Source organism: Chiloscyllium plagiosum, unplaced genomic scaffold (genome assembly GCF_037043375.1).
Source record: "Chiloscyllium plagiosum isolate Xiang-an unplaced genomic scaffold, Cpla_swu_hap1 HiC_scaffold_36, whole genome shotgun sequence".
Taxonomy (NCBI): Eukaryota; Metazoa; Chordata; class Chondrichthyes; order Orectolobiformes; family Hemiscylliidae; genus Chiloscyllium; species Chiloscyllium plagiosum.
The window spans coordinates 47,785,819-47,802,300 of record NW_028270174.1 but is presented as its reverse complement, the minus strand read 5'-3'; the positions used below and the strand labels follow the sequence as shown (position 1 = coordinate 47,802,300).

Below are 16,482 nucleotides of genomic sequence, written 5' to 3'. Positions count from 1 at the left end.
TTTTAACTTTATACACCCAGCCCAACACCAGCATCTCCAAATCATGATTCCCTCAGTTTGGAGGGTCGGTGTGGACTTGTTGGGCCGAAGGGCTTGTTTCCAGTGTAGGGATTCTATTCTATTCTATTCGAAGTACAGCCATAACATTATCCTTTATCAAAAACCGCACTGCCCGTCCTCTCTTGCACCGCCCTCTCTATCCTTCCTATAGCTTCTAAACCTTGGAACATTGTGCTGTTAGTCCTGTCCATCCCTGAGTCACGCCTCTGTAATCGCTATGATATGTGGCTCAGTTGATAACTCAGAGATCCCTGAAGTTCTGCATCATAATTTGGTGCATAGCTCCTGATTCTGACTATGCAGAGCCTCCTCTTTGTACTGTCTATGTTTTTGGAAACATATAGATCACCCCAACGGGATTCTCTCCCTCCCATGCCAATTTCTTCCATGGCCATATAAATAGCAAAAGTGTGGTAAAAGGAGGAAGGAGTAGGGCTGATAAGGAACCAAAAAGGGTATTTACACATGGATATAGGGCATGACTGAGATCTTAAATGAATACTTCGTATCTGTCTTTTGTAAGGAGAAAGATGACATGCATACCATGGTGACAGAGGAGGAAACCCGGTCGCTAAAGGAGTTCAGAATTGTGCAGGAAGTAATGTTAGATTATTGGTACTTAAAGTTAACAAGGCTCGAAGACAGGATGTGATGCATCCAAGGATTTTGAAGGATGTTACAGGGGCACTGCCCATAGTTTTTCATTCTTCTTTAGACTCAGGGCTGGTGCCAGAAAACTGGAAACTTACAAACTTTCTGCTCTCGTTTAAAAAAGGTTGTATGGGTAAGTCCAGCAATTACAGACAGAGAGTTTAACTCTGGTGAGGAAGCCTCTAGAAACAATTAGTTGGGATAGAATTAGTAATCACATGGCAAAAGTGAGGGGTAACTGGGAAGAATCAGCATGGATTCCCAAAAAGGAAATCATATTTAACTAACATGCTGAGTTTTTTGAAGTGCTAACAGAAAGGGTTGATGAGGGTAATTTTTTTATTAGATTAGATTAGATTCCCCACAGTGTGGAAACAGGCCCTTCGGCCCAACAAGTCCACACCGACCCTCCGAAGAGTAACCCACCCAGACCCATTTCCCTCTGACCAATGCACCTAACATTATGGGTAATTTAACATGGCCAATTCACCTGACCTGCACATCTTTGGACTGTGAGAGGAAACCCACACAGACACAGGGAGAATGCGCAAACTCCACACAGACAGTTGCCCAAGGCTGGAGTTGAACCTGGGACCCTGGTGCTGTGAGGTAGCAGTGCTAACCACTGAGCCACAGATGTTGATGAGATATACGTTCCAGAAAGTATCCGATGCAATGCCTTATTGTTATTTAAGGTTTAAAGTTTAACCAAGTACAACCAGATTTACACCCAAACTCAGGCAAGAGCTGCAATTCCAACCTTTGCACTTTCCCAGCTGTATCCAGCAACTCTCCTCAGGAAATCTTACACAACCAATCAGTGCCAGGTCTCTTGACTTTCCCCATAAAGCCAATGGCATCTCCTTGACCTGCCTCTTCCCACCTCCAATGTCTCTCCTGTTTCCTATACCTCCCCTCTAATCTACAGCCCTCTAGTTCTCTCTCCCAGGACTTCAACCTTCCCTCAAGACCTTTGATCTCCCAAGAAATTCAAGAAGTCCCACTGCAATAACTGGAAATAGGAAGCCATTACATCACAATGATGAAAGATATTTTATAAGTAAATATTGAAATAATATATCTATAATTTAAATGTAATCAAGTAATTACGTTTACTTATTAGACAAGTAGCGAAGCTTGCCAGAAATCAGTTTGACATATGGCAAAGCACTTCAATCCTGTGGAATATACATCTATGTCATATGAGAACGCTGGGATGGTTAATTAACTGTAATTGTTAGAAAACTTACTGGGAGCAAGCAGATCTTGATTTTACTTTTTTTATAGGGATGAAAACGTGACAGACTTGATGGGCTTAATGGACTGTTTCTGTCTTGTAAAGTTTCATGAATTTTCACGCTGATAGGTTTGGAGAAACAATGTCAATCATCAGTGCCACTGACTTTTCAAATCAATGTTAGATGGCAATTAATATTATTTATCATTTTATAAGTATGCATATATATTTGAATAAGGAATTGACAATCTATGGGGAAAGACATCAGATATGATAGAGTTCACTGTGGTGAAAGTGTGATGTCAAAGAAGTCAACTGACCAATAATGCAGAATTTTCGGGTTAGTTAAATATTCAGGACTTTTGGTTGATTTACTTTAGGAATTTATTTGGAAATCATTGAGAATCTGTGCAGAACATTTCCCTGAAAGTTAAAATGAGCTGTCAACAGAGTCTAAGATAGAAAACATTGTAATTTACCCACAGAGAAAACACAATCAATTAATCAAATAGCATTTCATCACTGTAACTTTTCTGACCACTTATGTTCTCTATTACTTTAAACAAATCAGACAGTAAAAACATGAAGAATATCAGAGCATCACCGCACAAGCAAATGTTTTGCACACCAAAAGAAAATAACTGATAGAACGACAGATTAAAGAAACATGACTTTCAGGTTACAATCCAATCAGATTGCACTAAATCTGCCAAGTCTGATTCTGCTAAACTGTATGAACTACGGAGATCAGAACCAAATGTCCTCTGTGCAGTGAATCATCTCAAGGTGTAGTGAAAGCTTTCTAACAAAATACATATTTTATGATTCTTTCTGATGTGTCAGCCATTGCAACCATGGAAGAGTGTGATGGATACAAAGCTTGAGTAGTAGTTTAATCCGCAAGGATCTTAATTCAAATTGTGTAAAATCAGATTATTCTATATGGAAGGGAATATCAAAAGAGGCAGATGAATCAACATCAGCAATTATTTATGACATGAACCAAGTTCAGCTCTGTCAAACTGAACAAATTAGAACAACCATCAAAGTCAATTATTTGGAAAAAGACTGAAACTGACTTGCGTGAAGAACATCAATTTGCAAATGCAAAGCCAGGAGGGACAGAAATATTTCATACTCTTCCACAGTCAACAAATACACCAGACTAAAGAAAAGGTACCATTATATTAATTAATTAACATAACTGAGATACTTATGATCACCTCTTTTGCAGTGCTGCTCACTTCTGGCAGATATGTAGCATTATAAGAGCACGTTCCAAATGACTTCCAGATTTCAACTTTCCTTCCAAACCCGTTCTACCCAGCCTGAGTATTCCAGAGTTGACAACCACCTCAGTAACTCCTAGTTCCTTATTTTTCCAAAACTTCCATAAGTCTTGTCCTCTTCTTTTCAAACTTATAACCAGCTCCGACAAGCATCCTGCGTGGTGGAGGCAAACTGTAAAATTCTATTCCTGTTCTTCAAAGAGTATCAGCTTTGCTCCTGTACACAACAGTTACTGCTTCATCTCTCTTTGTGTCTCACAATGTAGCTGCCACTTAATGTTTCAATAAATTGGTGGGTGGCATGGTGGCAGCTGCAGCACAGAGGGATTTGGGGTACATTGTGCATAAATCTCAATAATCTAGCATACAAGTTTGGCAGATTTATAGGGAAAGCAAATGGAGTATTGACCTTTCATTAAAATGAATGGAATATAAAAATAATGATGTCTTACTGAATCGATAATATGAGCAGGTTAGACCACATCTAGAATATTGAGAATAAATTTTGACTCCATCAAAGAGAAGATGCATTGCATTTTGAGACAATCCAGAGAATGATCATTAGGTTGATTCTGGATATGGAGGGATTTTCTTAGGAGAGTTTGAGTAAGTTGGGGTTATACTTGTTGGATGTGAGAAGAGAAGAGGCATCCTTATTGAAATATACACGATTCTTTGGGAACTTGACAGGCTAGAAACTGAGAGGTTGTTTCCCCTTGTAGGAGAGTCTAGAACCAGAGGGCATAATATCAGGGTAATTTGTCACATAGTTAGGATAGATATGAGGAGAAATTTATTCCCTCAAATTGCAGTGAATCTGGAATTCTTTATCATGGAAGGTTGTAGAGGCTGAGTTGTCACTTATACTGAAGGGTGAGAAAAGTTTTCAAACTTTTAGGAAATTAAAGGTCATGGGTTAAAAAAAGCATGAAAGTGAGATAACGAGAGTCCAGAGAAAGTTTATTCATGTTTGGGTGAAAGGCAAGGCTGGTAGAATAGGGAATGCTGGATGATGAGAGAAATTGAAGTTTTGGTTAAGAAAAAGAAGGAAGCTTATGTCAGGCATAGATAGGAGAGATTGAGTGAATCCTTAGAAGAGTATAAAGGAGTATACTTTAAGTGGGAAATCAGGAGGGCAAAAAGGGGACATGAGATAGCTTTGGCAAATAGGGTTAAGGAGATGTGTGTGTGTGTGTGTGTGTGTGTGTGTATGGGTGCGTGTGTGAGTTTGGATGTGTGTGTGCCTGTGTATGGGCGGCACGGTGGCACAGTGGTTAGCACTGCTGCCTCACAGCGCCAGAGACCCGGGTTCAATTCCCGCCTCAGGCGACTGACTGTGTGGAGTTTGCACGTTCTCCCCGTGTCTGCGTGGGTTTCCTCCGGGTGCTCCGGTTTCCTCCCACAGTCCAAAGATGTGCAGGTTAGGTGAATTGGCTATGCTAAATTGCCCATAGTGTTAGGTATAGTGGTATGGGTGGGTTGCGCTTCGGCGGGTCGGTGTGGACTTGTTGGGCCGAAGGGCCTGTTTCCGCACTGTAATGTAATCCCATAGTACCCAGACTGCACTTTCCAATGTACCTCTTGCCCTCTGTCCTTCAAAATAGTGATGATTGTAGGTTTAGAGGGTGCTGTCTTAGCATTGTTGGTGAATTTCTGTAGTGTATCCTGTAGATAGTGCACACTTTCTGCTGTTGACCATTGGTGAAAGAGGGAGTGGATATTTGTGGATGTGGTGTTAATAAAATGGGAGACTTTGTCCTGGATATTGTTAAGCTTTTTGAGTATCAGTGGTGTTGCGCGCATCGAGTCAAATGGGGAATATTCCAACACACTCTTGACTTATGCCGTGTAGATAGATGTAAGCCTCTGGTTCAATGATATAGTGGTCTTATTCTAGGGGGCCTTTGTGTTTTACCAATTTAATATCAATGGCATGTAGGAAATAAATATTTCCCTGGGTGTTATGGCTTTGGGTTTAATGGATAAATATTGAAGATGGATTCTCAGCAGCTTATGGGTATTGAGTATTCTAATACTGCTTATGTGAGTGTCCAAGTACCCCACCAGTTAACACCTGTCCACGAGCAGAAGAGATTAGGACCCAATGGCACAGCCTCAGAGTGAAGAGGTAACCCTTTAGATTGAGATGAGGTGTAATACCTTCAGACAGAGGCAGATGAATCTGTGGAATTCATTGCCACGAAGGGCTGTGGAGGCCGAGTCATAGAGATGTACAGCATGGAAACAGACCCTTCGGTCCAACCCATCCATGCCAACCAGATATCCCAACCCAATCTAGTCCCATCTGCCAGCACTTAGCCCATATCCCTCTAAACCCTTCCTATTCATATACCCATCCAGATGCCTTTTAAATGTTGCAATTGTACCAACCTCCACCACTTCCTCTGGCAGCTCATTCCAAACTCATACCACCCTCTGTGAGAAAAAGTTGCCCCTTAGGCCTCTTTTATATCTTTCCCCTCTCACCCTAAATGCCCTCTAGTTCTGGACTCCCTCACCCCAGAGAAAAGACTTTGTCTATTTACGCGAGCATGATTTTATAAACATCTGTAAGGTCACCCTTCAGCCTCCGACATCCAGGGAAAACAGCCCCAACCTGTTCAGCCTCTCCCGATAGCTCAAATCCTCCAACCCTGACAACACCCTTGTAAATCTTTTCTGAACCATTTCAAGTTTCACAACTTCCTTCAGATAGGAAGGAGACCAGAATTGCTGCAGCTTTCTGGAGTCTGCAAAGTGCACAACCATACATTTTCCTACATTACATTCTATCTGCAAAGTTTTTGCCTACTCACGTGACCTATTTGTATCTTCTGTAGACTCAGTCATCTGCAAACTTGGCTATAGTACATTCACTTCCCTCAGGCAAATCACTTCTGCATATCGTAAACAAATGTGACCCAGCACGGATTCCTGAGGCATTCCACTAAAAATTGTGATCTTGAAAATGCTCCTTATTCCAGCTATCTTCTATTGTTACCACATCTTCAAACCATGCTCATATATTGCTCCCAACACCATGGGCTCTTTTCTTACTAAGTAGCCGAATATGTTATCAAACACTTTTTGCAAATTACAAATATAACATCTACTGGTTCTCTTTTGTCTGTCTGCTTGGCATTTCTCCAAATGACTGTCATAGATTTCTCAGGTGTGACTTGCGCTTATGGTAGCCATGCTGCCCCTGCTTAATTATATTATGTATTTCTAAATCCTTTATAATACTCAAACATTTTCCCACTAACAAATGTTAAGTAACTAGTCCGTATTTGTCTCCTTCCCTTTCTAATAACACTGTTACATTTGTAGTTTTCCAGTTGTATGGGACTTTGCCAAAATTTAAACATTCTTGGAAGATTACTTCCAGTACATCCACCATCTCTGTGGATAATTGTTGTAACATCCGAGAATGCAGCACATCAGGTCCAGGGCCCTGATTAGCCTCATTAATTTCCTCGTATTTTCAGCGAGGAAAAAAATTGAAAGTTTGCACAAAGGCGTTAGTAAATGGGTTTCAGTGCAGAGTAATGCAAGGTGGTGTATCTTAGTAGGAAGAACATTGAAAAACTATTTTTAAAATAGGGATTCTAAGAGGGTGTATTAAATTTGTGTAATGATGTGGAAATGCCTGTGTTGGACTTGGGTGGACAAAGTTAAAAATCTTGTTGGACTATAACCAGATGTTGTGTGACTTTTAAATTTGTATAATACACTTGTTAGAATATTGTGTAGAGATGTTTGAAGCACATGATAGGAAAGATATGAACAACTTGGACAGAGTGCAGAAGGTGTTTACAAGATTGGTTCCAGTCATAGATTTGATTAGATTACTTACAGTATGGAAACAGGCCAACAAGTCCACACCGACCCGCCGAAGCGCACCCACCCAGACCCATTCCCCTACATTTATCGCTGCACCTAACACTACGGGCAATTTAGCGTGGCCAATTCACCTAACCTGCACATTTTTGGACTGTGGGAGGAAACCGGAGCACCCGGAGGAAACCCACGCAGACACGGGGAGAATGTGCAAACTCCACACAGTCGCCTGAGGCGGGAATTGAACCCAGGTCTCTGGCGCTGTGAGGCAGCAGTGCTAACCACTGTGCCACCCAATGAGTCATGAGGATAGATTGAAGAAATGGAGGCTGTTCTGCTTGGAGAGAGGAAGGCCAAGTGAAGATTGATAGAGGTGCAAGCGGGCATCAGAGCCGCCCTGCTTTTGCCACGGGACTATGCCTACATCAGGAAACTATAAGAATTCATTTTGTGTTTTAAACAGCAGTCGCAGCTTTAAACCCACAGAACTCAGCAGCTGCCGGTCCGCCCACATGACTGGGAGATAGGAGACAGAGGACAGATAAAATCCACACTATACCAACACTACCCATGACTCATAGACCAAAACTCCGGAATTAATTAATATGGAAACCCATCTCCTAATCATATCAAGAGACTGATATCAGACCAATACACCCCAACACCCCAAGGGAACAATGGGGGGTGCTAGCTCCTGCCCTCACAGAGAGAGACAAGCAGATAATACCTGGACCTGTTTTACATAAACCAATTAACACCCTATTGTGCGTGCCCTGCAACTCACCTGGGATGGCAGGAAACATTCTATTTGCACCTACTCCAGTGATGATGGGGAACTATCATCCCATTCATCCTCAAATTCCACACATCCTGACAACTAAAAGTATATAATATGTAGCTGCGCGCGGGAACAGCAGAGCAGCCGAGATTCGGACCTCGGTTGGTCTCCGCTGGCGTTACTGTAGCAATAAACGTTACCGATTGTTGAACCGCACTCTGGGCTCGGACTGATATCATTTCATCCGCGCTAACAGAGGTTTTCAAAATCATGAATATAATGAATAGAGTTTATGGAGGGAAATGGTTTCCATTCATAAAAGGAAGAAGAAACAGAAGGCATAGATTTATAGTGATCTGCAAAAGAAGCAAGCATAAATTGAGGAAAAAATTTCAAGTGAAGTTGTTACAGAATGCACTGCCTGGAAGTTTAATGGAGGCAGGTTCAATTCAGGCTTTCAAGGGGGCATTAGATGGTTATCTGGATAAAAAATAATGTGCAAGCGTATGAGGAAAACACAGGGGATTGGCACTAGGTATTTGAACTGGTGCAGGTATGATGGGTGGAATGGCTTCCTTCTGGGCCGTAACATTTCTGTTTATCTGTGAAGTTATTCAGATCTAGTATTGTGCAACAAGGCACATTTTATCAGTAATGTTTAGTAAAGGGTCTGTGAGGAAAATATGATCATAATTCAATTGAATTCCACATTAAATGAAATACTCCAGTCTGAAACAAAAATCAGCTTGAACAATACAATTGACTAAAGCTCATTGGCAAATTGAGTAAAAGTTTGTCATTAAATAAATCATGAAAATGTGCAATAAATTCAAAATTTTCAGCCAAAATATATTCCACTATAAACAAAACCACAGCAAGAAGGGTGCATTTAAGACTTACTAGGGAAGCTATAGCCAGTATGAAATTAAAAGTGGAGTTTTGTCAAGTTGCAGATAGAAGTAGTGGGCCTGAAAACTGGGAGTGTTTACCAATCAGCAAAGGATTACAAAATAGTTGATGAAGGAATATAAACATACTGTAAAAACAAGAAAACAAAGATAATTACAATACCCTTTTGGTGTGGAACAAGTAAGTTTTTATTAGAAAAGGAATGCAAATTGGATCATTTCAACATTCTGTAGTAATATAGACTTTTTCTGTGAACACTCAATTATACAAACACTACCATTTCACTTTTTGTTGGCAATAAAAAGTCAAAACTGGAACGTAGAAAACACTTCATTTGAACTCTGGAAGAATTCATCTCTTCTACCACTTGTCGTGCTATGCACTTCTTGCATCTTACTTTAATTTTTTAATCTTTACTTCACAAATTTAGTAACTGTAATGCACCACAATAGATCACAATCATAAGCTCTATCTGGCTAACTTCCATTACAGAATCTAGACTTTTAATGATGGACTTAATCCTACTTTATAGTTTCAGGCAACTCCTATGTCTGAATGCTTCGAAACGGTTCAGGTCAACACGACCCATCAAATGGATCACATCTGCGCTGTCGTAAGTTAATTGGTAAGTTGTGAAATTTTCAAAACCATGCTCAATCGAAGTGCTAACATTGGTTGCAGCTGAAGTAAAAGAATTTGAAAAATGTTTGCCTTTAACCATTACATACAGCAAAACATGAAACATATTCAAATATACTGTCATACAGCACATATCAAATAGATGAATGTTGCTTACAACCAACAAAATGAATAATTAGTAATCTCTGGGCAATACATGAATTTCTGATTTGGTCTGGTAGGGAATGAAGCTCCTACCAGCAGCAGGGGCTCAAGTCACATTTTTAATTGGGACTTTGTTGATTGAGAAAACATTCTAAGCAGGTAGCTCAAAATCTAGAGGGAAGATGTGACTGTTTTTCCCAACAGCAAATAGATATTATTTGCAATCAATCCATTCCTCCTATTTATATAAAGTACGTTTGCTTAAGCCAACAACAAGAGAAATGATATTTTGAAGCAGAAAATAATGACATTATTCTAAAACCAATTTTAAATATTCTTTAAAAAATACTCACTACAAAATCACCCTAAATTGTCCCTCATTTAGTCAGTTAGAATGATTATCACATTAATAAAAAAGCTTTACACATTTTATATTAAAAAGGCCCTCTACAGAAATATAATTGCACCAAGAATTGATGCTCAGTGAAACAAGTAGAGATTAGGAAGGATATAAGGAACCAAAACCTATGGAAACCAATAGTGAAGCATAAAGAATTTTAAATTTGAAGTAATAGTGAATTAGAAATCAATGTAGGTTAGCGAATGATCATAATGATTTATGAAAAAGACTTGAAACAGAATCAGATTTAGGCAATAAAGTTTATGGAATCTGGAAGCTTGGCAAGACAGTAATGGAGTACAGAAGCTCTTGTTTAAAAATTTCCTGCTTAATACTGTATTGCTTTCATATCACTGAGCTACTGAGGCTTAAAATCTTGATCACCATCACAAGGCTTGTTTTAATATGGTTTACTATAGAAACTAATCTGATTGCTCCTATTTGGATACAACTGCTCCCACTGTCTAACTTGAAGCCTCCAGCTTAGCCATCTGACATCTTCCAATGCTGTACTGCCATCCAAAGTCGACATCAGGGGCCCCTACCCATCAGGTCATCAGTCAGAGCCTGTTTTCCCCTAGCCATGCCATAATTGCAACCAACAGCAATGGTGGTTTAACCCCTCCTCTCAAAAGGCCACTCCACCATCACCAACCCCTACTTCCCTCCCTCCTCAGTAACTGTGGAGTCACTACACCAAGCTGGGAGGATGCTACTCACGGTTGAGATCAGCAGCACCCCTCCACACTGAGGCAACAGTTGAAACTGCAGGGCTCCCATGGCAGACCTTTGACCCCAGCAGGGAAAAATACACAGGAACCTCTGAAGCCCATCCAGCTTAGAATTGTGGACAACCACTGCACTATCCCCACCCTAGTCAAAGCTTAGCAGTAGCCTGTGCTGCCTACTGGATATGAGCACAATCCACCACAGGAGCCCTGCCACTTTAACTATCATTCCACAAAGAAGGGAGGGGCAGGAAAAAGGCCCTACAGTTAGCTAAGACAATCACCTCCTCCAAGGAGAGGCTCGCGGGAAATACAGAGACTGTGGCAACCAGATAGAGAGGATGTTGCAGTCCCAAAAAACCACCAGGCAACAGCATGACATGGTCAGAACAAACAGGGTAAGTGGATATTTGATTAACTGTAGGGTCCTGGGGAGCAGCGAGGATCAGAGGTGCCTTATATATCATTGCACAAGTCCCTTAATGTATCAGGCCAGTTATTAAGAAGGCATGTAGCCTTTATTAATTGAGGCATAGAGTTTAAGGTTATGTGGGAACTGCATAATATGTTAGTTATGCCACAGCTAAAGTATTGTATGCAGCTTTGGAATCCATATCATAAGAGGGATGTGATGGAGTGGAGAGGAGATTGACCAGAATGTTGCCTGGGCTGGAGACTTTCAGTTATGGGTTGTTTTTTGTAGAGCATAAGCGATTGAGGGGGACATGACTGAGATTTATAAAATTATGAGGAGCATGGATAGCATAGACAGGAATAAACTTTTCTGCTTAAGGGCATAGATTTGAGATGAGGGGCAGAGATTTAGAGAAGATATGAGGAAAAACATTTTCATTCTGAGGGTGATGGAAATCTGGAACTCACTGCCTGTCAGGGTGGTAGAGGCAGAACCTCTTAAAACATTTACATGAGCACTTGAGATGCCAAGGCATACAAGGCCCCAGGCCAAGTGTTTGAAAATGGGATTAGAATAATTAGATGGCTGCTTTTGACTGGTGCAGGCACGATGGGCTGCAGATCTCCATGATTCAAGTGATGGCCTCAGCAAGGTCTGCGGAACCGATGAGCAAAAGACTCCCAGGCACCAAGGCGAAGGCTCCGCTTTTGGAGGGACAACTGCATTAAGTACTGCATGTCGGAAGTTAAATTTTTCTTTAATACTTTAAATTTTATTTTAATAGCTATTTCATTTGCCAATTTAGGAACTTAGCACTTCAAATACAAGTGGTGCGGTATTTCAACTTAAGGGTATAAGTAGAATAAGTTTTTTTTTGCTAATAAAGGCCCTAATAGATCCTCACTCCCATTTTAACATTGATTCAAGTAGCAATCAATATTTTACTTTAAAATTATTTCACATAAAGCTGTTATTTTCAGGAACACAACCACAACTTTAAGTGAGAACATCCTGTAGTTGACTTTGGATATGAGAAGTAAATGAATAACAGCTTCATTAACAGCATGGATGAAGCAAGCAAAGTGTTGTTTGAGGTAGAGGTAATTGAGGCTACAAGGTCAGGTATTTAGCTCAGGGAGAACTACAAGTCTGAGTCTGAAAAAGGTCCAGTTCCACTGAAGACAGTGACAAAAAAAAAATAATGGTCAATGCAGTCCAGCTATATTTGGCATTCAATGAGTGGTTGAGCTGATGTTATAGTTAATGCACTATCCAATGTCACCAAAAGACAGTGAAATTTAGAATTTTATTTTGTGCTAATTAAAAGAATGAACTTACAGACCTACAGTCTGAAAACCATGGAGACTTCACCCACATATTTGTACATATTGTGCACAAAGCAATAATGATAGATAATGTGTTACAGTGGTCTTATTGATCACTACATGTTAGTCAGTACAGAAGAGGAACCCAAGGCAGTGCCTGAACACCTTTAACACTGCTTTGAAGTGCCATTCTAATCTTATGTGCTCAAATATCTGAGTGGGACTTGAACCTACAAGTTCAGAAGTGAGAATTCTGCCAAAGGATAAAGGAAGAAACAAATTAATTTTTCACAAGTACTGGCCCCTTTTGGAATATTGCTTGCAAATCTGGTCTCCTTTCTATCGGAAGGATGTTGTGAAACTTGAAAGGGTTCAGAAAAGATTTACAAGGACGTTGCCAGGGTTGGAGGATTTGAGCTATACGGAGAGGTTGAACAGGCTGGGAGCATTGGAGGCTGAGTGGTGCTCTTATAGAGGTTTATAAAATCATGAGGGGCATAGACAGGATAAAGAGACAAAGTCTCTCCCCTGGGGTCGGGGAGTCCAGAACTAGAGGGTATAGTTTTAGGGTGAGAGGGGAAAGATATAAAAGAGATATAAACTGCCACATTTTCACATAGAGGGTGGTACGTATAAGGAATGAGCTGCCAGTGGAAGTGGTAGAGGCTGGTACAATTGCAACATTTAAAAGGCATCTGGATGGGTATATGAATAGGAAGGGTTTGGAGGGATATGGGCCAGGTGCTGGCAGGTGGGACTAGATTAGGTTGGGATATCTGGTCGGCATGGACAGGTTGGACCGAAGGGTCTGTTTCCGTGCTGCACATCTCTATGACTCTTAAGTATTAATCATTTCCTGGTGTCCTTGTTTTGTCTGTAACTGAATTAAATATTTACAAGCTATACTACAATGTTTTATTAATTAGAAATTCTTATCAGTAGTAATTCTGATTCCAAGTAAAGCACCTCTGGCAATGGTTACATATTTCTGAATGAGAACAACAGTATGAAGGTCAGTAAATGTTCACAATTAGAAACAATTATAGACTCATAAAAAGGATTTAAATCAAATTTTCTGCAACTTCATGGCTTACTTCTTTAGGAAGCTGTACAAACAGCTGTTGAAAGACTCTGCACAGTAGCTGAGACTGTGGTAACATCAAAAGCAGAACTTTGATCCAAACCATTTCAATATTTAAAAGCACCAAGAGCAACCAATTTCACAACGATGCCATCTTCTGGTTCGTTCTCTGTAACTACACCTTGGAAAATGCAGTTGTTAATGCTCCTGCTGATATAGTGCAGAATGCTATGCTAAGAATAATATAGTTCCGCAATCCCTGTGGGGAAAGAAAATTGTGAAAATCAATTCTTACCAGTTGCACTTCTACTGGTGAAAACACTTATTGTGGCACTAAATAAAAATATAAGTCACTAATAAATAAGTTAATCACAAAAGTTGCTGTGTAAGAATCCTTTAGTGTTCATTTCGGGTTTCTCAAAAATATGATGACTCAAACAATAACAAGTCTGAGCTTTAGAAAGCATTAATTGCAATATTCCTGTTTTGTTTCAGTAAGTATTATGTATTTTACATTTTTCTCCTATTTTTCAAATTCATTTCCTAATCAACTTATTTATTTATTTTTAGCTTGCCCATACCAAGCAATTTGCTTCTTGAAGTAATTGCTGTTATAAATTCAAAAGCTGCACTGATTTACTTAGTGTTCACTAACATAATCACCAAAGACATTTGATTGAAAGATTACACCCTAAAATTCAAAGGTGCAATAAGTTAGTGTATAACATACAGAGCCACCAGTTCGTATTTTGAAACAAACTCTTTTAAAACAAACAATACCAAAATATTTTCCTTTCAAAATTATATGATGTTAATGGCCACTTGGCAAGCATTACACACAATTAATTGATAACACATCTGGACAGTTCATGAATCATAGCAAACATTTATAAAGTAAGTTCTGAAAAATGTACTTCTTTTCAGATTTATTATCTTAATAACAAAAATATTTCTTTGAACCAAATGAGCTAGTTATCTCAAAATTGATTGACTTTAAAGTAACACTTTAAGCAATGTTTTGAGCATGCCAAATGAATTGAACCCGTTTTGCAGCACATCTTTGAGGTGTTAGTTCTTCTTTGGAGGTGTGAATCAATAAATCAACATCTACTTTAAAATAAGAACAAAATCTAGAGAGAGAAAAGGCCCAATACTTGGTTGAATATTCAATATAATTATTCTCAATTAGCATCCATTATGGCTTCAACATGTTGCTGCCTCCCAAATCTGTTCCTGGAATTTCAATATTTGAATTCTGATCGGGCTGTCACTTCTAACTGATATGAAACAACTCTTTTCAAATCACAAATAACATCCTAGGTCACTGTGGCAAAGATTCATTCAAACAAAGAAAATGGGTGAAGGTTTAGATCACTTAGCCCTTTGAGCCTGTTCCACCATTCCAATATGATCATAGCTGATCATCCAACTCAGTTCCCTGTTTCTGCTTTCTTCTCAAACCTTTTGATCCTATTAGCTCCAAGAACTATATCAAATTCCTTCTAGAAAACATTCAAAGTTTTGGACTCAACTACTTTCTGTGGTAGAGAATTCCACAGATTCACCACTCTGTGGGTGAAGAAATTTCTCATCTCATTCACAAATGGCTTACCCTGCATCCTTAGGCTGGATCTAGTCTCCTTCGTGAATGGGAACATCTTTCCTTTGTTTATCCTGTTAGTCTTGTTCAAATTTTATGGGTTTCTATGAGAGTCCCCCTCATTTTGCTAAACTCCAGTGAATAGTCCTCACTGATCTAATATCTCTTCATACATTACAGTCTAAGGATATTTAGGATTGAGACGAGGAGAAATTTCTTCATTCAGAGAATAGTGAGCCTGTGGAATTTGTGACCACAGAAAGTAGTATAGGCCAAAACAGCGTATAATTTCAAAAAGGAGTTGTATATGGCACTTGGGACTAAAGAGATCAAAGGTAGTGGGGGAAATGTGAGAACAGGCTATTGAGCTGAAGGATCAGCTTCGATCATATGAATGGTGGAGCAGGCTCAACGGCCAAATGACCTACTCCTGTTCCCATTTTCTATATTTTCGTCAGTCCTACCATCCCATGAACCAGTCTGTTAAACCTCTGTTGTAGTCCCGCCATAACCAGAACATCCTTCCTCAGATAAGGAGTCAAAATTACACACAATATTCCAGGTCTGATCAAGGCCTTCTACAATTACAGCAAGACATCACTGCCTGTACGAGTCCTTTCACTATGAAGGCCAACTTTCTATTAGCCTGCTGCAACTGCATGCTTACCTTCAGTGACTGGTGTACAAAGATACCCAGGTCTCATTACACGTTCTCCAATCTATCACCATTTCAACAATAATCTGCCTGTTTTTGCTCCCAAAAACGGATAACCTCACATTTATCCACATCATACTTCATCTGCTAAGCATTTGCCCGCTCACTTAAGTTGTTCAAATTGCACTGTATCCTCCTCACAGTTCACCTTCCCACCCAGATGTGTGTCTTCTGCAAACTTAGAGATAATTCAATATCTAAATATGTATGGTGTCTAAGCACTGATCTCTGCTGCACCCCACTAATCACAGTTTACCATTCAGAAAAACACCCAATTATTCCGACTTTGCTTCCTGCCTTACAATCAGTTGTCTACCCATGTCAGTACACGACCCCCAATCCCATGTCAGTACACGACCCCCAATCCCATGTCAGTACACGACCCCCAATCCCATGTCAGTACACGAACCCCCAATTCCCATGTCAGTACACGACCCCCAATTCCCATGTCAGTACACGACCCCCAATTCCCATGTCAGTACACGACCCCCAATTCCCATGTCAGTACACGACCTCCAATCCCATGTCAGTACACGACCCTCAATTCCCATGTCAGTGCATGACCCCCAATTCCCTTTTCAGTACACGACCCCCAATTCCCATGTCAGTGCATGACCCCCAATTCCCTTTTCAGTACACGACCCCCAATTCCCATGTCAGTGCATGATCCC

The 16,482-nt window shown here is 40.1% G+C and overlaps 1 protein-coding gene across 3 annotated transcripts in view; it reads right to left on the bottom strand.

The window, feature by feature from the left end:
• Nucleotides 1-8,911: 8,911 nt before the first annotated feature.
• The window catches only part of tmem144b (transmembrane protein 144b), a 108,184-nt gene continuing 100,613 nt past the window's right edge, over nt 8,912-16,482 (bottom strand). For all 3 annotated transcript variants that reach the window (XM_087980142.1, XM_043674004.2, XM_087980143.1), the window contains one exon: nt 8,912-13,755. In XM_087980142.1, coding sequence (XP_087836268.1) covers nt 13,672-13,755 — 84 coding nt within the window. In that variant the 3' untranslated portion in view covers nt 8,912-13,671. The remainder of the gene's footprint in view (nt 13,756-16,482) is intronic.